Source organism: Callionymus lyra, chromosome 14 (genome assembly GCF_982586985.1).
Source record: "Callionymus lyra chromosome 14, fCalLyr1.hap1.1, whole genome shotgun sequence".
NCBI classification, from domain to species: domain Eukaryota; kingdom Metazoa; phylum Chordata; class Actinopteri; order Syngnathiformes; family Callionymidae; genus Callionymus; species Callionymus lyra.
Genome location: NC_141831.1, coordinates 15,602,493 through 15,628,449, shown reverse-complemented (window position 1 = coordinate 15,628,449; position 25,957 = coordinate 15,602,493). Strand labels below are relative to the sequence as shown.

The window sequence follows — 25,957 nt, the reverse complement described above, 5'->3', positions numbered from 1 at the left end:
GGTCTGTGGATCAGAATCTACTGATGGTTCCTGAACACGGTTCAGGACCAGAGGAGAGAAATCTTTTCAGGCTGTTGCTCCTAAGCTTTGGAATGATCTTCCTCTCTGTGTTTGATGATCTACTGACTCGTTCAAGAAAACATCTTAAGACCTTTTTACTTGTGCAGGGTTTTCCTTGATTTTCTGGGACTCCTGTCTTATGTGTCTTGACCTTTTGATGTATATTTTACTGTGTGTTGTTTTGGATTGTTAAAGCACTTTGTGACCCTGGTCTAGAAAGGCGTATATAACCATGACCTGGATAAATGGGAGTCTACATCAGGGCCCTGAATTTTTTTTCTCCAAGTTTTTATCAGTGCAGGCAGAGTGAGGACTCGATGTTGGTTCAACATCAATAGTTGAGAAATGAAGAATTTCACATAAAATACTGATGTTTATTTAGCTGGATTATCAGAAAGAACAGATTTATGATAATATAATGATGCATAAAATGACAAAACGGCTCAAATGCACAGCGTAACCAGATCAAAATCCATCAAACAAAACATTGGTCGACAGCATTCAGAAAAAAACTGTCTGTCAAGTATTTCCTCCTGTTTAGAAGATATGTCAAGAATTAAAAAATCAGTTAGTTTAATTTTGGTTGATGGTTTTTTTCCAAGCCACGAGTGAAAGTAAATTGAAAAAACCTTTTCCATCAATTAAAAATAGTTTTTTTAATAAATGTTAATCATTGTTTTTTCCTCTGTTTTAATCTGCTTTACTGTGAACATAAAAAAATAAGAAAATAACTCATATTGGCTCTGAAAACTAAATGAATGTATTGTATTGTAATGATAAAATATAATTCAGTCGTGAAGTTAAAAGAAGAACATCCAGGAGGAAGCTCAAAATCAGTTACCGCCCAGAAAGTTTTAAGCAGCTTTTGATCGCTTTCAACACAAAACTACATGTTTTAAACATATCGGAGAAACCTGTCCAAAGATTGAAAAATATTGTTTATTAGTTGGTAGCTAGTTTGGTTCGCATCCACTAAGACAACGAGGGATAAAAGAAACGTGTGCTTGTCTTTATATTTGAACTTGAGAAAAACTAGATTTTATTGTTGTATTGTGCGTCTTAAACTAAGATTGTGTTCGAAATGTAAAATTTCCATGACGTTTTTCTGTCTAAATTCAAAGCTAGTGGCTGTTGCTTCACTTATAAGTTGGCAAACATCAAAACACAAAGAGGAGATGTTTTAAAAATACTTTTCGCAGGAAGCATGTGACACAACAAACATGACATTTATCAGAAACTGCCGTCTATGGGTATGAAGTCAGAAACTAAACACGTGACACGACTAGAAACTCAGGAAGCTGCAAGTCACAGCTGCAACTGGTCGGACGTGTGACGGAAACTCGTCCGTCCGCATTTCGTCGACAGAAGCCCGTATGAGAAACTCAAGAGTGTGAAATGTGTCATTAACCGTCTCTTATGCAATGAACTCGAAAGATCCTCAAAAATAGTCGTCCGCGTGGGAGCTGCCGATCCGATTTGTTCATCTTTTTAACTTCATTTATTTAACTGTTTATGAGAATGAAAAGAGGATGTTGCAGCTTTATCTGCCCGGGTTAGAGCAGTTAAGTGACCCACGATAGCTGGTGCGTGTCATAAATGAAGATGAATCATGGACGCCGTCATTAAGAGTTTTTAAAGGCTTGTCGGCTCTGGTGTTGCTTCAGTCGATCCATTGAAGGGAGTGTAACTGCCTTGCTAATCAACCCCGCCACCCCCCCCCCCCCCCCCAATAACAAATGACTCACTATCAACTTGGCTGGAGAGAACAAAGCTGTATCTATTTGGTAACAACCAGCAGCCGCTGGCTCAGCTCACGTGGTGACGAAGTCTGGTTCCTCATTAGTTGCAGAGGAAACGCTGGATAGTTTAGATTTTCTGTTTCAAATAGGAAGTGTGTCAAAACTGGATCCTTCAAACAATCAGTCGGCGGGCAAAACAGGAAGCGAGCAGGAAAGTTATGTGTTTGGAAACACAAAGAGAGAACGATTGGATCTGCGCGACCTTGTTTTTATCGTGAGCGTAGCTGTTGCTGTGCCGATGGTCCCAAGTGGTTTTCGTTATTGAGTATTTTGTGTTATTTTTAAGGAGTCGCTGTCGTCAAACAAAACATTTTATATTGTGTTACAATTTGATCACTATTCATTTATTTAATTACTACATTATTCAGCTTCATATTTCATAAAGACCCCCAATCTAACAAATTGAGTTTCAAATTTGGTGCTGTCTTTTTTATGCTTTATTTGTTATAAATATATTACTAAATTACACCATAATATTCTCTATATCAAGGCTATTTAATAGGTGACCCACAGCCCATGTACGGATGACCAAGAGTTATTTTGGCCAACCAAACATCAAAATAATCTGAACTAATTCAGTACAACTGTTAAGAAGAAGCAATGTATCGGTAATATGAAACGTATCGCGATACAGAGGCAATGATGTATTACGATACTGCATATATTTGTAGTATTGTCTATTTTACTTTTTTACGGACCACATGACTCTTGATGAAGTCCTAACTGCTTTCATTTGTTTTGAAACCGAAGCATTACCAAACATCAGCTTTAAAATCTGCTGGAGTGAACTGTATCCTCTTGTCCTCAGTCCAACGTCGGGATTGCACAGGATTTAATTGCTCCTTTAGCGGCAGATATTCCGATGTTATTTGTAAATTTAGAAACTATGTTATTTTCTATACACTTTATTGAAACGTTAACCATGAAAAATATTAAAGCAAAAAAAAAAAAAGAACCTATACAGTGCTGTCGAATATCCATACGGTTTTATGAAAAAAAGATTGAGATATTTAGGTATTGATATTTTCTCACCCCCCAACTAAGATGAGATAAGACACTTTTTGGAAATTCCACTGTTTTTAAACAATAACTACACAAATGTGGAACATTTTACTTAGAAATAATACTTAATATTATAATTTTGTACTTGTTGTGCAGTTCGAATAGTTAACAGTAAAGCTAGTCATGCAATTTGACCTCCCCTACTCTAGGGGGCAACAGTATAATTTAAATTTACCATCTCTTATTTGTCTTTTGGGTTTTTTAGCTGTCATTTTCATGATCACACAACAGTAAGAAAATTGATGGTTCTGAAGCCAACCCTGAGATGAAAATACTTTACTAGTGTACTATTATGTTTAGTTTTAAGTCTGAAAACACTTGGGTGTTAGTACATTAAAATCCATTCTCTCAGCTCTCGTCAGCACCGACAAACCTAACAGATGTTCTAAACTCTGCGTGTGAAGAAACGATCTCAGCTACACTCGTGACCCAAGTCATGTAGTGACTGCTGCTGTCAATCGAGAATGTGAGCCCGTTTATTAAGGCATGTCCTGCCTGCTGGTTTTTTTTTTTTAGTTTTGGGTTGTCCTCTCCTGATGGCTCGGTGGAATGTCCTCTGCAGGGCAGGCTGGCAGAACCAGTTCACCTCCAAAGTATCCCATCAGGTTTTCAGCGTCTCACTCCATCAGCCTGCGTCAGCTGCGCGTCTGGGTCGTCTCTTCGCATCTGTTCAGTCACGGGGTTGTTTTTAGAAACTTGGTAATGAGTCACAATGACGTCTGCTAGAAAGTTGGTATTCGCTTTTCCCTTTAATATTCAGTTTAGTCTTCTTTATTATCATGTTTTGAATTAGGATTTGTAAGCTTTTGTGTTAATAACTCGAATAAAAGTCGATTTCAGATTTACGTATTTATTTCTATGTATTAAATATTCCCCCTACGCTGTGATTTTGATCCCCTACGGTGCAAATTGGGCCCCGATGCTGTGTCTCAAGTGGCGTAGAGGGTTTTTTGCTTTATTTTATGCCTTTGTTTCACACAATTTGGCCCCCAAAAAAAATCCTGTTGAGAACCCTGATATTATTTAAATACATTTAAAATAAATTCAAAGATTTTTCTTCTTCCCTATATTTATTTAGGGGAGAAATAATCAAATATTTGTTCACGATAGAAATAAATATTTAAGCACATCACAACACATGTATTTCATTTGCTGTAATCATGTAACTCCTCACTCATATATCGATGAAGACAGTTGTAGTTTATAGATAATTATTTGGGGGAAAACTTGCCTAGTCTTTTTTTTATTTATTATTATTAATTTCTCAAAGAACATCTATTTTCATTAAATTATTTTTAAGTGATTTAATAAAAATCCCCTCAGTTTAAGAAATAAGATTCTTAGGCGTCATAAATGGAATCTGAAATTATTATATTTACTTTATTTAGTCGGGGAGTAATACCATGATGACTCGCAAAGTAATACTACGATGAGTCGCGGAGAAATTGACTCACTGACTAATACTACGGTGACTTGGGAGTAATACTACGGTGACTCACATAGTAATACTACGGTGACTCGTGGAGTAATAATATGGTGACTCGCAGAGTAATACTACTGTTACTCAGGGTGAAATACTATGGTGAGTTGTAAAGAAATACTAAAGTGACTTACTGAGTAATACAACAGGGACTCGCACAGTCAACCTACGGTGACTCAAAAACAAACAAATACATGCATACAAACCTTAATATAAAAGCCTGCTTATATTTTTTATTCTTAAAATAAGATGTATATTTTTAACACTAACAATACTTTTAAACTTCTTTAAAAATAATTAAACACATTTTTCAGTTTTTGTTGTGTGCCCTATTTTAAAACACAAAGGCTTGATTAAACTCATGAGTTATAACCATAATTCTTAGGTATTATCTTTATTTATTATACCTCTATTATATTGTGTGACTTTTTCTGCTCAGCTGTGAATCTTCAGTTCTCAGTCAACAAATGTTTTTGTTTTTTTTAAACTGAAACTTGTGCCAAGAGAATAGAAAGTTGAATCGGTCTGTAAATATGATCATGAATTCCAAACGGTAGCGCAGGAAGAAGAGGGGATTTCCCTTTGCATTTGTTTACAAGTGGTCTTTGAAACGGTTGTTGCTCATGTTTGTTCTTCCGCTCCATCTGTTTCTCAGTCTGTCGTCCAAAACCTGATTTGGTCAAAATTTATTTGAGCAGCCATTTGTTGTTTTTTTTTCTTCAAAAAAAATGAGCTCATGAATGATTTTGACAAATAAAACAACCTGTAATAATCGTGTTGTTCTTCCACAGCCAACAGCAAGAATGTGAGCTGGCACCTCGGCCGCGACGGAGACGTGGCCGTCATCGTGATCGGAGAGGTGGACGAGCTGAGCTCCAAGTTCATCTGCGCAGGATTCGGAGAGAAGATGGGGCCGAGTCTCCAGAACAGCACAAAGTAAACAACACTTTGAAATACTTTCCGTCCTTTCAAGGTTTTATAGAGGATTACGAAACGACGTGTAGGAAAAAAGATGGAGTTGAAAAAACGAACGCCTACTCTCTTCGCTCTATGACTCACTTGATGCGTGCGGTAACACCACTTAAACGTCTGTTCATACTTTCATTCCAGAATTAATTCTACATCAGTTGCGTAATATATTGTCTTTCCAACTTTATTTATTTATTTGCTCACTGCTACATGACATGTGGCACAAAAAGTTCCTTAACACACAGCAGCTATCCCGGCAATGTTGTTGTCTACTATTCTGGATGATGTTGCTCGTTTTACTTTCTAATTGTCCGCATGTAGTAAAACTTTCATTTCACTGGCAAGCTAAGTACATTCTGTATTTGCCGCGAAGGAATTACAAAGCACATTTCTGCCCTCAGGCAGTCAAGAAAAATTGTTTTAGGACATAGTAAGATGGCTTTAGGACAAGAAATTGATATTTTATTACATTGCTCACTTCATTTTTAACCTCATACTAGTTTTTCAAGAAGAAACATTCTAAATAAGTCATTGAACGCGTCACGACCTCTTTCCTCAGACTCTTGCACAAACGTGTGGTCTGAGTCATGTCCTTCTTCATTGACCTAAATGAAGTTCTATAGTGTTGTAATGTCTTTAAAGATGAGTTAGTTACATTGTTATGATAAAGAGGTCGCGGGAGGTCAAGAGGAGAGTCCAGCCCGGGGGGAACGGATACAAGATAATTGACAAGACGTGTCTGTTTTAAAAGTCACAAGCCAAAAGTTTCTGCTACATTTGACCCCTGAGCCTTAAGGAATGTGAACATTGTCTTATTTTTATCCACAAAACTTTTATGTGTCCAGCGGGAATAATGAAGTATCTGATTGGGATCATGTTTTAAACTTTCGTCCCACAGCCATCGAACCATCCTGAAGAGCCGAGAAGAAGCGAAAACCGAGCGGCAGAATCTTTCTCCGACGACACAAGCAGGCATCTCGTTGAGCTTGAAGGTACATCTTGCGATGATGCGGCGGACAGATTGACAAAAGTGAAACCAAGTTTGTTTTCCTTCGATTCCCTGCAAATATTTACCCGAGCGGCTGAAGTATTAGATCTCACTCTGTGACCAAAGAAGGCAAAAAATGCGTGTCGCTTACAGCTGCTACTAAACATGTTTGTCTCCGTACTTATAAGATCTAAAACAAGCGCTTTAAACTTCAAAAGGGAATTATTCTCCCAAATCTCTTTGTTGCACAAAATGCTCAGATTATTTAAAAAAAAAAAAATGTCATCACATGTCACGTTCTCCTCTTGTCACACCTTGATAAAAATAATCCTTTGATCGTTTCTTGTTGTGCTGGTTGAGTCGCACGTGGATTTAAACTCGCTCGGATGGCGAGTTTCCGTGAAGCGTCAATGGTTTTAATTCTTTTTTTAGATCTGAGGAAAAGACTCTCATCTGTGTGTTTGACGTCATCACACATTTTGTTGGTCGAGTCACTGTTAATCCTGAGTTTTAAACTTTTAAAACCTTTTTTTTTACCTCTCTCTTTGCGCTTGATGGAGTCTACTGACTCCTTTAAGAAACATCTTAAGACGTTTTTATTTGTTCAGGCTTTTCCTTGATTTTCTGGAACTCCTGTTGTGTTATCAGTTTTATCTTGATCTTTAAAGTATATACTTTATTGAATATTGTTTTGATTGTTTAAGCGCTTTGGGACCCTGGTCTGGAAAAGCGCTATATAAATAAAAATTACTTACTTACTTACATAGAAACGCTAAACATGAGCCTTTCATGCGTCTTTCATGCGTCTTATTCCACTTGTAATTTATCATAATTTAAAGAATCAATAAATCCAATCATTATCTTTATAAAATCGACCATTTAATTATCATTAATAAACTATTTAAAAGAAAGTCGCCGTCAAGATTCTCATTCAGTTTGGATCACGGCCGCGTTGGAGGTGTTTTGTCAGTGGGAGAGCTGTTGTTGTTTTTTATTTGGAGCCGGAGGTGGCAGCGGTGTTTGGGAAGACGCTTCACGCTATCTTTAAAAGAGATTTCCAGTGTTGTCATAGCAACCGCGGATGGTTTCATCTGGCCTGACCACGACGAGGTAAATCTGCAGCTGCACGCTTAGTCGCAACCCAGATACCGCGTCACCGCTTCCCGTCTGGTTTTTTACACATCAAACTTCTCCCCTTCGAGCGAGTCTACCTGCTACTGATCTACGAGAAAACATGTTTGTTTTGGCGTTTCTAACACACTTTTAATTACAGGGGAAATCTGAGCAGACGAGATCTTTAGTCCCTCTGCTGGTAAGTTGGGGGAACTGCGGGTGTAGAGTGAACCCTCGACGGTGTGAACAGTGATGTAATGTCTTTGTTGAACCCACAGGTGTCAGCAAGCGAGCGTCCATCTTCAGCGACTGAGAAGGTACCAAAGTGATTTTTATATTTTCTGGTCATAAAAAAAAACAATGCTTTGAATTAACTAAAAATAAATGCTTTTAAAGGGGAAGTTTCTTCGATTCAGTCGAGGAAAGAATTTTGCTTCTTTTAAAAACAGAGACAATTAGGACTTAATGACACATTAATGTTTAATGAAGGCAATTAGATTTCCTCAGGGGCCACTGTGAGTGTGGCGAGGGGCCATCAATCCAAGAACTTAAAAATGTATGCTTGTCTTTATTCATTTAAATGTTTTTTCTTGATTTTGTTTAAAGATTTCACAGATTATTTTTCATATTTCATATATTTTGTATCAAGAAATGAAGTGTAGTTAGCAAAACAGTTGAATGTAGAAGATTTCGTACAAAATTTTATTAATTCAAAATGCTCATTAAAAGAAAATAATCTGGGGAAAAAAAAGCAGGATTTTTTAAATGTTTATTGTGACAACCTGGGCTGCACTTTGTCGAGGTCAGATAACTATACACAAATAATAAATACATACACCTAAAAAAGGTTTAAGTGACAATATAGTCAGTATAGCTCTGACTGCTCCTCTACATTGAGAGGTGCCTCTGGTCGCCCCCTTTTCTGGGCATCCTTTTGGGGGGAGGGGGATGTTGACTTAGTCAAGACCCATGGCGTGTTGAAACTATTTCCTCTCTGCTAGCCTGGGAACTTCCCATAGGAACTAAACTTGGAAGAGGGAACTCCTTGCCTCCGATGACTTCAGACATTTGGCAAAGTCTGGCCCCGTGACTGTATTTATTTGTCCCTCACGAGGTAAAAAATAGCGTAGATAATTATTCATTACTTGGCTCTAAATATGACTTTTTATTTTACTTTTGTGATCTGCTTTTTTTAAATATTGGTGAGTATTTATTTCACCTCAAAAAGTGAATGTTGTTGAAGTTGTTTTTATATGAATATAGTTCAATAAAAATACAATATTATATAAATTTCAAGTTCAATCCTTTGAGATTACACTTTTCGCCGCTTTATTTTTTGCTTAATGGCCCCTCACGACAGCCACTGTATAAAAATGTGGCCCCTGGATGAGTTGATCAATTTCTAAACATGTTTGCCCTTTTTTTTTCTTTTTTTTTGAAGCATGCACTTCTTGTTTGCATGCGTCTTGCCTGTCATGATTCAGCAGCTGCAGCTATTTGGACCCACAACTTTATTTTGGGGGGGGTATTTTATGTCATTCTCCAAACACCCCACTAGATGTCACTAGTCATGTGACGGCAACTCCAACTGTAGGCTTTTGTGTCTTGACAATCCCGTCCTCTGTGACTCGCAGGAAATGGTTGCCCGGGCCAGCTGTCCCCCTCGCTCTCTCTCTCTCTCTTTCTTTCTCTTTCTCACTCTCTCCCTCTCTCCGTGGATCATATTTCTCCCAGAATTCTCCCCCTTGTGTCTCTCTCTCTCCCTCTCTCTCTCTCTCTCTCTCCCTCTCTCCCTCTCTCTCTGAGGAACAGCTGAACCAAACTGTCCTCCCACCGGTTCAATCACGGCTCCAGCCTTGAGTTGTTCCGCCGCCGCCACTCCTGCCTGGTGTGCGTACGTGCCAATGCAAATGTGTGTGTAGGTGACACACACACACTCACACACACTCGCTTCGGCGAGAAAAGCTGAATCAGAGTCGGGCGAGGCAGGATTTGTGGACGGCCCCCGGAACAGATGGTTGATGAACTTGATCAGGGAATTAAAATGCCAGAGAGAGGGAAAGCATCAGTCGCAGATGGATGGGATTGTGGAGGAAAGTCTCCTGAGGTTTTGTTTTTTTCGGGCGCTGAGAGGAGAAAATTCTCTGTTCTCAGTTGTTTTGTGTTTTTTTTTTCCTTCTTCTTTCGCTCCTCCAGCACGGAAGAGTGTCTTCCCTCTCTCTTCTTAAACCCCAGGAAAAAAAAAAAAGGGGAGAATACAACTCGTGCCAAGAAGCTTCAGATGGTTTTGAATTATCAGACATTGACCTACTTCATCAAACCTGATGTTAAAGACCAGATTTTAAACATTTAAAGTCACTTTACCAGCATTTAAAGAGGCTCTAAAAAACTCATACACATCAGCAAAGTGCACCCTGGGGATCCTCCTACAACATGTAGACTTACAAATCTTGTATTTATCACTGAATTAACACTAAATACAACTAGCTTATGTTCTTTATTTAAGACTTTTTTACATGTAGACTTACAAATCTTGTATTTATCACTGAATTAACACTAAATACAACTAGCTTATGTTCTTTATTTAAGACTTTTTTACATATAGACTTACAAATCTTGTATTTATCACTGAATTAACACTAAATACAACAAGCTTATGTTCTTTATTTAGGACTTTTTTACATGTAGACTTACAAATCTTGTATTTATCACTGAATTAACACTTAATACAACTAGCTTATGTTCTTTATTTAGGACTTTTTTACATGTAGACTTACAAATCTTGTATTTATCACTGAATTAACACTTAATACAACTAGCTTATGTTCTTTATTTAAGACTTTTTTTTTACATGTAGACTTACAAATCTTTTATTTATCACTGAATTAACACTAAATACAACTAGCTTATGTTCTTTATTTAAGACTTTTTTACATATAGACTTACAAATCTTGTATTTATCACTGAATTAACACTAAATACAACTAGCTTATGTTCTTTATTTAAGACATTTTTACATGTAGACTTACGAATCTTGTATTTATCACTGAATTAACACTAAATACAACTAGCTTATGTTCTTTATTTAAGACTTTTTTACATGTAGACTTGCACATCTTGTATTTATCACTGAATTAACACTAAATACAACTAGCTTATGTTCTTTATTTAAGACTTTTTTACATGTAGACTTACAAATCTTGTATTTATCACTGAATTAACACTAAATACAACTAGCTTATGTTCTTTATTTAAGACTTTTTTACATGTAGACTCACACATCTTGTATTTATAACTGAATTAACACTAAATACAACTAGCTTATGTTCTTTATTTAAGACTTTTTTACATGTAGACTTACACATCTTGTATTTATAACTGAATTAACACTTAATACAACTAGTTTATGTTCTTTATTTAAAACTTTTTTACATGTAGACTTACAAATCTTGTATTTATCACTGAATTAACACTAAATACAACTAGCTTATGTTCTTTATTTAAGACTTTTTTACATATAGACTTACAAATCTTGTATTTATCACTGAATTAACACTAAATACAACTAGCTTATGTTCTTTATTTAAGACTTTTTTACATGTAGACTTACAAATCTTGTATTTATCACTGAATTAACACTAAATACAACAAGCTTATGTTCTTTATTTAAGACTTTTTTACATGTAGACTTACAAATCTTGTATTTATCACTGAATTAACACTAAATACAACTAGCTTATGTTCTTTATTTAAGACTTTTTTACATGTAGACTTACGAATCTTGTATTTATCACTGAATTAACACTAAATACAACTATCTTATGTTCTTTATTTAAGACATTTTTAAATGTAGACTTACAAATCTTGTATTTATCACTGAATTAACACTAAATACAACTAGCTTATGTTCTTTATTTAGGACTTTTTTACATGTAGACTTACAAATCTTGTATTTATCACTGAATTAACACTAAATACAACTAGCTTATGTTCTTTATTTAAGACTTTTTTTTTTCTTTGAACTTTTGATGAATATTTCTTGCCCCCCGATTTTTTATTTTAAGTTATTTTCTATTTTCTTTATTGTTATGAGAGGTTTATAAATATTTTATAGGTGTAATTATGTTTATTTTATACATTATTATTTTCTCTCCTTTGGCTTGACGGCCCCTAACTAAAGTCTCAGTTTATAATGTGGCCCCTGAGGCGATTTAATTTCCCGACCCTGGTGTAATCTGCTTGTGAATAAGTCTAGCTGCTGAATCGAAAATGACCGAAATCCCAGAGTTTGTTGCGAGAGTGAGAATCCGTCGTCGACGCTGACAGCTCTTCCACCTTCTTCCTCCTCAGTCGGCGGAAGAGAGGTCCGCTCCCCAGACCTCCTCCATCTGCTCGCGGCCTCCCTCGAGGACCAGTCCTGTCAACGTGAGACCGGCTTCCGCGAGCGCGGCGCCAGGTCCTGTCAACACCAGACCCTCCGTCGCAAATCTGTTGCTGGCCTCTGCTGCCGCCGCCGCCGCCGCGTCTCCATCACCCGGCGGCGATGGCGTCAGGACGGACCCCGGGCCGACGACGTCAGCCGGCAGAGGTGACTCTTGGGCGGCGGAGCCGCAGGAGAAAGGTCAGTGAGCGTTTCCATTTGAAGACGTCTCGTAAATTGATGCGAGGCAGTAATAATAATAAATAATATCTTTTGAATCCAGATTTCCCTGAAGTCACCTTAGACGACTTTTTAGTGATGCATTCATTATGTATTGAAGGGAAGCATGTGGTAAATCATGGGTTCAGCTTTAGGCAACACATGTTTCAGAGCAACATGCATGAGATTATCTCCTCTAGTTTAATTGATGACTCATTTGTCTGTGTGTTTTTTTTATTGTCCAATGAGTATGTGATCATTGTGTATCTGCAAGAGTCTAGTGATGCAATAATGATACAGGAGGCAACGATACGATATATCGTTATCCTTTAGAACAAGGATACGTGTAGTATTGTCGAGTACTTTTGACTCAAAGAAGTCGTAACTGCTTTTAGTATGTGATCATTGTGTATCGGCAAGAATCTAGTGATACAATATTGATACAGGAGGCAACGATACGATATATCGTGAAACTGTAGGAACAAGGATACGTGTAGTATTGTCGAGTACTTTTGACTCAAAGAAGTCGTAACTGCTTTTAGTATGTGATCATTATGTATCGGCAAGAAGAATCTAGTGATATAATAATGATACAGGAGGCAACGATACCATATATCGTGATACTGTAGGAACAAGGATAGGTGTAGTATTGTCGAGTACTTTTGACTCAAAGAAGTCGTAACTGCTTTTAGTATGTGATCATTGTGTATCGGCAAGAATCTAGTGATACAATATTGATACAGGAGGCAACGATGCGATATATATCGTGATACTGTAAGAACAAGGATACGTGTAGTATTGTCGAGTACTTTTGACTCAAAGAAGTCGTAACTGCTTTTAGTATGTGATCATTGTGTATCGGCAAGAATCTAGTGATACAATAATGATACAGGAGGCAACAATACCATATATCGTGATACTGTAGGAACAAGGATACGTGTAGTATTGTCGAGTACTTTTGACTCAAAGAAGTCGTAACTGCTTTTAGTATGTGATCATTGTGTATCGGCAAGAGTCTAGTGATACAATATTGATACAGGAGGCAACGATACGATATATCGTGAAACTGTAGGAACAAGGATACGTGTAGTATTGTCGAATACTTTTGACTCAAAGAAGTCATAACTGCTTTTAGTATGTGATCATTGTGTATCGGCAAGAAGAATCTAGTGATATAATAATGATACAGGAGGCAACGATACGATGTATCTTGATAATGTAGGAACAAGGATACGTGTAGTATTGTCGAGTACTTTTGACTCAAAGAAGTCAAAACTGCTTTTTTAAACCAAAATATCTACAAACATGAGCTTTAAAATCTGCTGGAGTCCACTGTATCCTCTCGTCCTCAGTCATTTTCATGCTCTTGCATTTTTATAATTTAATAACTATTATAGAACTATTCTATAAAATAAAATAAGTAATTTCTTGATAAAAATCGATGCACTGCTGTTGAATATCTGTACAGTATTTTGTAGGAAAAAAACATCAAAATATATCGATTTATCTATATTTCCTCACACCTGTAGTGGAGTGTCCACAAATCGCTGTCATTCACTTGCTATTAACTCTCTTACAACTTTATTACCGCTTCGGTTAAATATCCTTTTGGTTTTCACAGCTGGTGAAGGGAGGGTTTTTTGGGAGATAAGTTATAGATGCGTGGGAGTTACTCAGCATTACTGTGGATTCCCTTGACAGTTGATTCTACCCGTCAAGGTCAGTTTGGGAATTTTGGAAGCATGTTTTGTCTTTCAACGTCTCACTCTGGATAAGATACCGTTCGTTGTCGTATATACAGTGTATATGTGTTCTTTATGTGGGCTTTCACGTGGGAGAAATGTTTTTTTTTTAAGCTAATGTCGCAAAGTAATTAAAGAATAATATTATCCCTTGTTTTGTTGGCCGTTGTCCAGGTGAACGACCTCCCTGGCTTCCAGAAATACATATGCAGTGGTGGAGGTTTTTCACTTTGACCCAGAGACACAAGGGATACCAACAACACATTTGTTTTTGGGCCTACGGGTCACCTTGACCCTGAGTATGTACAAGAGATAAAAAATGAAAATGTTGTGTAGTATTTAAAAAACGGTTTAAGTAGTGTAGTTATTGAAAAATACAAAACCTAGTGCAGTTATTGGGGGGGGGAATGTAGTGAGTAATGGAAAAATACAAAATGTAGTATAGGGATTGAAAAATACCTCATTACTTTTACATTACTACACTAAATTTTGTGAGTAATGGAAAAATACAAAATGTAGTGAAGAGATTGAAAAATACAAATTGTAGTGTAGGGATTGAAAAATATTAAATGTAGTGTAGTAATTGAAAAATACAAACTTTTGTGCAGTGATTGAAAAATACAAAAGGTAGCGAAGTGATTGAAAAATACAAAAGGTAGTGTAGGGATTGAAAAATGCACAAGGTAGTGAAGTGATTAAAACATACAAAATGTAGTGAAGAGATTGAAAAATGCACAAGGTAGTGAAGTGATTAAAACATACAAAATGTAGTGAAGAGATTGAAAAATACAAAAGCTAGTGTAGTGATTGGAAAATACAAAATGCACTGCAGTAATTAAATGTTTTTAATTTATTATAAATTGTCATACATTATAAAATGTATACTAGTAATTAAAAATAGAAATTGAAAAAATAAATGTAGTGTATTCATTTGAAGCTTAAAATGTAGTTTTATTAGACAATACTAAATGTAGTGTAGTAATGAATAATATTAGAAAATACTAAATGTAATGTAGTGATTGAGACCTAGATGCTAATGCACATGTGTCCAACTAAAGGTCAGGGGGTCAAATCCTGCGGGTAAAATTAGCATCCAAACAGATTAATGTTGTTGGGTAGGTAGAACTTTATTGATCCCTCAGGAGAGGGTCTCCTTCGGGAAATAGTTTCCATTGTTGTGGATATATCGACCTATAAAGATGCTTGTGTTTAAAATAAGCTAAGAACCCGAGCTTTGTGATGTCAGCGGTTTTTAAAGACACAGAGATAGTGGAGCAAGAATTAAAACTTGGCACTAGTTCTTTTATTCACTCTTCAACAGATGGTAAACGTTAAAGTCAGTTTGCCCCTCTCATTGACCATGATGAAGATTTTGGCCCCTTGTGTGATTGAGTTTGACACCACTGTGCTCGGGCTTAGTCGACATTCATCTTAATTGTATTTTAAGTGTTGAAAAACACGATCCCATCAGAGATGTGATCATTTTTTGCGTAATACACGTCTCACCCGTCGTTAACATCAAAGTCGAACGACCGTCACGCGAAGTGAAAAGACGTTTGACTCGAGCCAAACAGCGACTTCCTGGCCGAGGAGCAGAGAGAGGCCCCGGCTGGATAGATTTTCACTGCTGCAGTAAGGACGAAGGATTTATTTCCTGGAACCAAATGTGCTCGCCAAATCGTGCCTCAGCCGGCTGGAATCTTTATGGAGTGGCAGAGTAAAAAAAAGAGGCCAGCCTTGAGGGGAAGAAGCTTAGATGGCTGGTGTTTTGTGCCCCTGTGTGCCAGCGCACACCTGCTCGCTCCTGCTGCGGCGTCGTGGGTGAAAAACACCTCTCACTTCGTTCCACCCATTTATTTGATCCGGTCTGCGACCAGCTTTTCTCGCAAAAATGACGCATCCGGGATGAAGTGTGAGCATAGAGGAAAGTAGCAGAAGTTTATTTTGCTCAATAATGTTAAATAATATTAGTTAAATAATAATTGTCTCCAGTCCAAAGGTGTACTTTAAACCGTGCTAGGTGAAAGAAGACGCTTTTCTCCTTCAAATTCTCTATAATTTAGTATAAAGTGTCCTTTTTAATGAATATTAATACTTCAGTATGTCCATTATCAACCATAAATTAGACTTGTAACCACAATAAATGTTAAAAAATCAGATTGAATTACTTTAAATACCGTGAGTTCTGTGCTGTGTCTCAAATCGCATACTTCTCTTAGTATACTAGAAGTGAGTATGCATCAGGATAGTGTACATACTAACTAGTACGCAAATTCTCCACAGATAGTTTGTCTCAAATCAAACACTGTCGCTACGCACTAACCTGAAATGACGCGACAGCTTCTTCCTCTACTTCTATTTAACGATGGTTGCTACCAGCTGTTGGAACGCTATTGACACCTGCTGGCAGTTTGGAAAAATAAATAAATAAAAAATATGAGAATCGAAATATTCGCGAGATATTTAAGCTGGTATCAGCACCAAAGACGTGTCATCCTCCTGCTGCTGAAAATGCAACTGTAAGTATATGAATATATATATATATGACCTAACTTCCGTTTACAACGTCACTAAGATGGCAGCCGTTTAGGGTAGATAGTGTACATCGAACCATACTCAGGTTTGTGGGTGTTTTAGTACGCCAATTTAGTGTGCATGGCGCACTAAATTTCGCGTACTAAGAATTGAGACGCACTTACGCGCTAAAAATACTAACTTTGAGTACGCTAGTATGCGATTTGAGACACAGCACTGGTCTCTGTGTGTGTTCAGACGGCAACATGCCCGTTATTGCAAAAACAGTTGACAAGTTCATTGCTTTTAATCATATTTAATCGCTCCACTGATGCATTCACTGAGAGGGAGTGAGCTGAAGAGTTGGCGACGTTGTGAGTGACTAATAGGGATTTTATTTCAGGTAGTGTGGGCGGTCATTTTAAGAGGTTTTTTATCACGAGTCTCACTCAAATTCACGCTTCGTCAGTGAACGAGTGTTAAAGGAAGACACGGGTTCTGAAGAATGTGTGGAAGTTGCAGAAGATGTAAATAATATTTGGCCAGGAGTTCAGCAAGTCCTATACTCAATATGGGTGCTAGTGTGATATATCGCCGAAATCTATATTTTCTATTATTTTTTTCACAACACTGTATCTGGCAGCACTGCTCTTTTTTTAACCATAGTTCTTTAAGTGTTTGCAGTTCAATGAAGTGTGCTAAAATGAAATAATAGCATTTTTAAATCTCAGTTAACTTGCAAATATTTACAGGGTTTGTTAATTTTTTTTTGTTGCAATTTAACTTCCAGCCGCTAGATGGCAGCAGCCGGTACGTCCTGTGCAGCTGAAGAAACAATGTAATCCTGCGAGATTCTAGTAATGACTGGGGACAAGAGGATACAGTCGACTCCAGCAGCTTTTAAAGCTGGTGTTTGGACACATTTTATTTTCAAGAACAATTTAAAGCAGTTACGACTTCGTCAAGAGTCATGTGGTCTGTAAATTATGCATCATCAGAGTCAAGTACTCAGGCAGTACTACAAATATCTACAGTATCTTAATATTGTTTTGCCCCTGTACCTCATATTATATTCATCGTACGACTTCGTCAAGAGTCATGTGGTCTGTAAACGCCAGAGTCAAGTACTGGACAATACTACAACTATATCCTTGTAACTACAGTATCGCAATACATCATAATATATTGTATCGTTACTGTGTCGTGATTTGTATCGTCAGATTCTTGCCAATACCAACACTTAATACATGATGTGTAAAAATCATTCAAGTTTGTCATCATAGTTTCCTTATTTTAATCATCAATTCACATTTTTTAACAGTTCTTCAGATGATAAAACTTGTCAAACTGTACATAACTGTAGCAAAAGAGTTGATAGTTTTGAGTGATAGTTTGAATCATATTTAAGCACGAAAGCCATAGAGGAAGAATCTGCCACCTTCGGGTAGAGCCAAGGCTCCATCTTCTCTTTTGTCATTGCTGTAACATAATGTCAAAGTGATAGTTGTCACTCAAAAACTTGTAAAACCAGGTGCAAAAATGATCACTATACATAATAAATACTAAGATGTTTTATTGTTTAACCTGATCACTTTTGAACCTGGCTTAGATGTCAAACTTGGAAAATAACATTTTAAACTCATCCATACTCGATTTTATTTGTAAACATTATTTAGATATAAAGTAATCAATAATATTACAATGGTTTTTAAACATTTATTTTAGTCATTACATCCGTAATTGTTCTTGCCTTGACTTGTGGTTTAAATAACTCACCCTGCCTTGATCCAGAGGGACTTGTTGTCCACAAAAATTAAAAACTAAACTTGAGTTCTTTCTATGTGGCCGTTTATGAACAGCAGCAGAATATTATGAATTGAGGGAAACACTCGTTCACCGCACGGTGACCCACTTAAGCAGATAAACTCATCATAAGTAGGGGTTGTTTGCAGCATCTAGTGGTGGAATGTGGTACTGCATGTCTTTAAAAATAATGCGTAGAAATACATATGACATGTCACTGTAATTACACAGAAACTTAACTTGGTGTATTTCTAGTATGAAAGATGATTTGAAGTTTCATCTGAAACTGTCGTTATTCAGGCACAGTTTATAGCTGAATCTAAACGGCCTTGTGTGATGATGCACGTCGGCGGCTGGAGGTCAGAGGTGAATGTCGTGATTACAAATGGCAGACTGGCACGAGGAAGTGGAAGGCACATCTGGCGCAGCCGCGGAAACCGTCCGACGACAATACAGACAGTGTCCGTCCTTGACAATGGCAGGAAGCAGGCGAGGGTGACAAAAGATGGTCTATCAGCCGCTCGCTTCAGGTCGCCCGAAATAAATTCCTGCATCCGCAAAGGGAAATAAAGTGAATCTTGAATAGGATTTAATATGAATTTGTAAGTATTTAACTCATTAGAAAAGCAGAAATGTCACTTCAGGGGCGACAGAATCATGCGTGGAAATAGGTTTAAGGAGGTCAAAGCTCCAGTGGAATCATCTGACGAAGGCCACAGGTTGAAATGATCGTAAAGAGACACTTTTTTTTCGTTCCTTATTCGGTGATTAAATGACTTCAGGTGTAAATGTTGTTCTGCTATTTTGAGTTTGTGGATAAACTAATGCTTCATCTGGATTTAATTGATATAAAGTCCTTTGTTATTTATATATTATGTCAATACAATTCAATCATATTGACCTCCTCCACTCCAAATCCGTCAAAATATAAGTAGAATTAATGAATAATAAAGATGGTTGATGTTAAAAGTTAAAGTAAATCTGCAGTTAAAGGGAATTGTTTTGTGATATGATAACAAACATCGAGATAATGAAAAGAATTGAAACCTCAAACAATGTCAGAACCACACTAGTACATCTTATCAGGGAGATGTACATTCATTTTGACCCTCAATTTACACTAAAATATGTTGGCCCCTCGTGTTAGCTTGACTGCACAGACAAAAACTTAGCTTAGCTTTAGCTTATTTTCATTATGCAGTGCATGTTATTAACCTAACTTAAAATTAAAATGTTTCCCATCATATTAAGGCCATTTTTCTCTTGTTATCCCTTCCTCTTGGACAGTATATAATGGTCTCTCAGAAAAATATAATTACCCTTCGCCCCCGATATGTTTCAGCTCCGTATTTAATTAAGTCATTTCAGGTAATTCAACTTGAAGCTCGGGCGTGTCGGTAATCGCTCTATTACAGCGACAAAAAAAACAACCACCTGTATTGGCGTCGAAACGAAGAGCGTGTTTGTCTCCTGGCGCTTCGGTGTGTGTTGATGTTTATAAAACCTTCGCTGTCAGTCGCTCGCTCTTCTCTCTCTTCACCTTCAGAGGGAAGGACACGCATTCCTGCGCCGCTTCCCGACTCTAGCCCTGGGCGACGCTCAGCCAGAGCTGATAAGTGACAGGGGCCCCAGACACACACACACACACACACATGCACGCACACAACACACACACACACACACACATGCAAACATGCAACTCGCTCACCTCCTCGTCCGCCCTGTCCCTTGGTCCAGATACCCATTTCAGCCCCCATCTGCGCATTCTTCTTCTTCTTCTTCTTCTTCGCCGCCGCCACGGACCAGGCGGTCTTTGAAAAGATAGATTGGTCTTTAATTTCGGTGCCCCCAGTCCCTCCTTCTGTTCTTTGTCCTTCTCGTTCACCAAATCTGGGGAGGAGAGGTGGAGATGTATCGTCCATCCTCTTATTTTTCCTTTATAGTACTGATACGATGTATTGCTGTAGTAACAAGGATGTATTTGTAGTATTGTCGAGTACTTGACTCTGGTGTTTACAGACCACATGACTCTTGACGAGGTCGTAACTGCTTTAAATTGTTTTGAAGCCAAAATGGGTCCAAACATCAGCTTAAGTTGACTGTATCCTCTCGTCCTCAGTCATAGCCCTGATCTTAGGGAATTTCATTATTCCTTTAGCTGCGGAGTTATGGCTGTTTAATTGCAACACAAAAATGAACTAACGTTGTGTATATTTGCGTGTTAATTGTAAACTTCAAAATATAAATGTTTAATTTTTTACACACTTTATTAAAATACAAAACCATAATAGAACTATAAAAAACATTGTTTAAAAAGCAAAAATCGACTACTAAAACTATTATTGTTTTTTAAATCGATACAGTGCTTTTTGAATATTTATATAGTATAGAGGAAAAAAAGGGGCTGGAGTCGACTGTATCCTCTCGTCCACAGTCGCCGCCGGGATATCACAGGATGTCCTTGTTCCTATGGCCACTGAGGATATAATGGCTACTGCCATCTAGTGGCCAGAAGTTGAATTGCAACACAAAAATGGACAACACAATGAGTATTGTAAATTAAAAATCGAATTGTTTAATTTTTTTTAAGAAACTTTATTGCCAGTGTTGTAAACGCAACATGGGATCCCAGCTACACGGGGCGACATGGTGCTCGGATATCAGTGCTCGCAGTGAGCTTAACTTGACAACAGGTGGCAGTAGTGTGTTATATACTCTTGCATAGTAGGCGAAGTAGAGTTGCTTGCAATGAGGAAAACATTGAAAATATATTTGGATCTAGATCAGACATGAGGTCAAAGATCAAGGAGAAACTATTTTTCATTACCAGTCTCTAAATATGACGATCCCTGCCATCTAGCGGCCAGAAGTTAAATTGCAACACAAAAATGGACACTCACAATGAGTATTGTAAATAAAAAATCGAATTGTTTTTTTTAAGAAACTTTATTGCCAGTGTTGTAAACGCAACATGGGATTTTTTTTTTTGTGCTAAAGGAATAGAATAAAATAATTAAATGTAAACCAATAAAAAACTAAGTGATTCAAAAAATCAGAAGTGATTTGAAAGCCAATAAAGGCCTATTAATAAAAAGAAATTAAAGAAATTATATTGAAATTATAGAGTCTACTCTAATAAACACGTTGTGACACATGCAAAAAAAGGTTTGTCTGGGCGTGTGACGCCTGATGACGAGCTTGAAGGTGTGTTTTTAAAAAAAACTCTCTTGTTAATGAAGCGTTGCCTCTCAGACAGAGTGCTTTAAAAAAAAAAAAAGGTGTGTTTTCGTGCCTGTGTTCACCAGCGCCGCCGTGTGTGTGTGTGTGTGTGTGTGTGTGTGTGTGTGTGTGTGTGTGTGTGTGTGTGTGTGTGTGTGTGTGTGTGTGTGTGTGTGTGTGTGTGTGTGTGTGTGTGTGTGTGTGTGTGTGTGTGTGTGTGTGTGTGTGTGTGTGTGTGTGTGTGTGTGTGTGTGTGTGTGTGTGTGTGTGTGTGTGTGTGTGTGTGTGTGTGTGTGTGTGTGTGTGTGTGTGTGTGTGTGTGTGTGTGTGTGTGTGCGCGCGTGTGCGCGTGCGTGTCGGCCTCCACTGCTGGAGCCCGTCCAGGGTTTCCGTGGTGACCGCACAACACAACGAGACAATCAGCGGCGAACCCACGCAGCGCGGCGAGAGGACATTAAGACGGGGAACCGAAGGTCAGAGGTCGGCGGAAAGGCCGAGCGAGATGAAAAGGGACGGTGGAAGTAGTCGGAGCGAGTAAACAAAAAATAGTGTCCTTAAAGAAAAAATGTTTTCGGCGAGACGTGTCCGTCGGAGAGAGGGGTCGCGTTGCGTGGCTGAAGAAAACTCGACCCCCCCCCCCCCTTGGTTTGTGCGTGTTGTGCGAGCGTGCACGTGTTCCTGCAGCCGTGCACGCTCGCCCGCTCTCACATATCTCCGTCCCCCGGGGATGACGCTAAAAATATGTGGCTCCTCAAGCCTTCTGGTGTCTGAGCAGCGTCTGTCTGCTCTCCATTGCCGTCCCTGCGGCCCCCTCGCCTCCCCCCTCGCCTCCCCCCTCGCCCGCCCCTCGCTACTCCTGTTCCCTTCCATTCCTCCCTCAATTACACCCTCTTCCAAGCACGGCACCTCAGCAATCACACACTCACACACACACACAGACACACACACACTCTCACACACACACAACTTCAGCCAGCTGTGTCCCCGGTGCACTTCCACTCAGGATGACCTGTGCTCGGCCAGAGTTTGGAGAAAAGTAGGAGGATGAAAAAAGAGGTCAGGAAAGGAGAGAGTGGGAAGAGAGTCGAGCGGGGAAATCGTTCAGGTGACGCAAGAAAAACTGCATCCGGATTTATTTCTTTAAAAAAAAAAAAACGACGCTTGAAGGTCAGATGGTCCGGCAGATGTTTTTTCTTTTCTTTTTTTTTTTTTCTCTGAGGCTCATCCCAGCTACACGGGGTGACATGCTGCTCGGATATCAGGGCTTGCAGTGAGCTTAACTTGACAATAGGTGGCAGTAGTGTGTTATATACTCTTGCATAGTAAGCGAAGAAGAGTTGCTTGCAATGAGGAGAGCATTGAAAAGATCTTTGGATCTAGATCAGACATGAGATCAAGGAGAAACTAATATATAATACAAAGTTGGTGCTTTTTTATCCGATTTTTCTAAAATAAAATCATAATTTAATTACATTTAGCTTGATTAAATAGCTTGATATGTTCATGTTTACTCCTTTATATTCGCTAAATGGCCCCTCATGACAGCCACTGTACAAAATGTGGCCCCCAGGAAATGGCCCACCACTGTTCTATATTGTACAAAAAAGATTGTTTGTTGTTCACTAAAAAAGTAGTCAAAATCTGTTTATCCGTTTTTGAGTTATTTTGTGAATCCGAACTGTCAATAAGTTATAACTATTTTAATATAATAATAACTAGTAACTAGCGATGGGTTGATGAGGCTTTATGAAACAGCTGAAGAAAGTGTCTTCATTTTGAAAGGCCACTAGATGGCGCTCAGTTTGGAAATATAATTAGTATTAAGGACAAATATAATAAAGGATAGAGCGCCATCTAGTTGCCTTAAGGATGGAGTGAAATAGGTGAATTTGACTTTTCCCTCCACTCACCACCAGAGGGTGATTGGTATTCACTTTCTTTACACTTTTTTTTTTTTTACGATTTTTGACCTAATCGTGTTTTTCGTCCCGTCTCACCAGGTGTCGCGCCAGCTCTCCGCAGAGCCGCCTCCGAGGACGACCGGCCGCCGGCGGTGGTGTCGGCGACCCCTGCAGGGCGAGGCAGGGTGGCGCAGCTCATGAAAACATTCAGCACTGAAAGCACTAACCCCCCCACAAAGACTCCCGCGCGCGGCATCAAGCCCCCTCTTCCCTCCAAGCCGAGCCACTTGCGGGTCACGACCTCGCCGACCGTCAGGTAATTCAGCCACACTGGTGCACCGGCGACCCCGAACCCCCTAACGGACGAAAACGCCGGCCGTTACGACGCCACCTACTGCCAAAGCACAGCAGTGGATATGCTTGAATGTAACCAGTACTGTCAACACTCTTTTTCTATTGAAGACACTTTTCTAAACTTTATTCTGAAGGAAATAAAAAAACATTCGTTTAATCTTTACAAAAAAGGCGTTTCAAAAAGTCCGCCCTCTAATGGTGAAACTTTGAACTACATTCGCTAAAAACTTTTATGATGATTGTTGAGGTTTTCACCTGAAAAAATAGATTTAAAAGAAAACTTAAACGAGTATAAGATGCTTAAGGAGACATGTGGCCTTATTAGTAGTTGTAGTTGAATTGATCTAATGTCAGAACCACTTTTTAAACTTGTAGTCATGTGACTACAAAATTGTTTGGCTTTACTCTCCCTTCCCTACGAAATCAAGTACCTGCTATTAGCAAGTCGCCGCACGCACCGGTTCGACTGGTTCTTCTGGACGATACAAAAAGTCAAACCTTGGAGCGAGTTTCACCATCAACACAAACCTTTTGAAGGTCTTTCACACTCCGGGGAGTTTCCTTTTTTTTTTTTAACGTGCAATCAATTCCCGCATCAATTTTCAGCCGCTCTCCGTTTTTTTTTACGATGGATATCTTCCCGCTCGGTGGAAAGATTGAGCTGATCTCTCCGTGTCGAAGACGGTTTATTTATGCGTGGAGTAATATTTTGTGACGCGACATCCTGTTGCTCCGATCGATGAGGGAGCGGCGATTTGTTTAGACAGCAGCCACTCTTTTATTATATATAAAATATAAAGTACAAAACAGGTCTGGGATCAGTTGTCATCTGAAGGATCTTTTGTAAATATCACTTTTCGTGCCAAGCGTGTCGATCCCTTATTTTTTAATCCAGCCAATATCGGCCAAAAGTTTTGATCTTTCCGGAGAAACGAGAACGAGGTACAGTCGTGTCAATCATCCCGCTGTCGTCACTGTTGTGTCGCTTGTTTTTTGATGTATTAAAGTGTATCTCACGCCCCCTCGACCCCTGACCCCCCCCTCGACCCCACTTGCTATTATGAACCAATGACACGTGCCAAACGCTTCGCTGAGGATTTTTCTTTGCCAAATAATTCCACTTTGCCATTTCTTACTATTTTATATATTTCTGGTTTATGGACCTGTGGTTGAAACATGATGTTTGTTTGTTTTTTTACATTTCTATAAGGGGATATTTCACTATTCTTGTACATCTTGAAGACACATGTATCTTTGTCTGTGGTGCAATCGAAGAAACATGAAATAAAAAGACTTTGCTAGTTTTAATCCTGAACTTTTTTCTTCTTTTTTTTCATATTTCAAGGCTTTAAAAAAAAAAGAGACATTCAAGGTCTCCGACGGAACAATATGTGAATTTACCGAACATTAACAGGAATCCATCTTCATCAAACACCCCCGTAATACAAGTTTGACACTTTTGTTTGACGTCCATAATCCCTCTCTGAAATAAGTATTTTAAACACTGGCATCTCCTCAATATATAACTTTAATCTAAGGGCCACATAAAATGGCTTGGCAGATTTGGCCCCATACACAAAATCAAACAAAAACACAATAGAGCAATGTGCAGCTATCAAGCGTGGATGCTATCTTAAGAATGCTAACTTAAGATGCTATCTTAAGAACGCTAAATTAAGATGCTATCTTAAGGATGCTAACTTAACATGCTAACTTAAGAATGTTAACTCAAGATGCTAACTTAAGAATGCTAACTCAAGATGCTAACTTAAGAATGCTAACTCAAGATGCTAACTTAAGATGCTATCTTAAGGATGCTAACTTAAGAATGGTATGATAAGGGGGCTACTTTTCTAAGCCAATGAGCGGCAAGAATACTCAGCTACGTATATGATTCAGATTTCAGTTTAGAGATGAAGTTGCTGAGCTTTTTTTTACTCTTACTACACTTACATCAGTGTATCAAGAATATCATGGTAGTGTCTTTATATTTAAAGCTTAAGAGTAAGCATGTGATATAAATTGTTCTTTTATTCCCTATCAAACCCAGTACTTCTCAAGATCATCAGATCACCATTGGTCCCTGTAACTGAAATGTTCTTTGCCTCTGTCTAGGATTTCAGAAAATAAGCAAAACAAAACCCAAAAAGACATGATTGATCACTTTTTTGTTTGGTAGGTTCGGAATAGAACCACTACACGTCCACATGAAGAAGTTTATCAAGAAGCCAGGTTGCTTTAGTGAGGTGTTCCAGGAATGTTGAAAAAAGAGGAGGCCCCGGGGCGGACCCACTAATTTGATTACAACGTGGAC

The 25,957-nt window shown here is 38.4% G+C and overlaps 1 protein-coding gene across 1 annotated transcript in view; it reads left to right on the top strand.

Annotated features, from left to right (window-relative positions):
* The window catches only part of LOC148066132 (uncharacterized), a 30,441-nt gene extending 5,483 nt beyond the window's left edge, over nt 1–24,958 (top strand). Inside the window, exons 3-8 of the mRNA XM_087807868.1 lie at nt 5,193–5,337; nt 6,269–6,362; nt 7,632–7,670; nt 7,750–7,788; nt 11,822–12,092; nt 23,389–24,958. Of these exons, the coding sequence (XP_087663994.1) occupies nt 5,193–5,337; nt 6,269–6,362; nt 7,632–7,670; nt 7,750–7,788; nt 11,822–12,092; nt 23,389–23,609 (809 nt within the window). The 3' untranslated portion in view covers nt 23,610–24,958. The remainder of the gene's footprint in view (nt 1–5,192; nt 5,338–6,268; nt 6,363–7,631; nt 7,671–7,749; nt 7,789–11,821; nt 12,093–23,388) is intronic.
* Nucleotides 24,959–25,957: the final 999 nt, after the last annotated feature.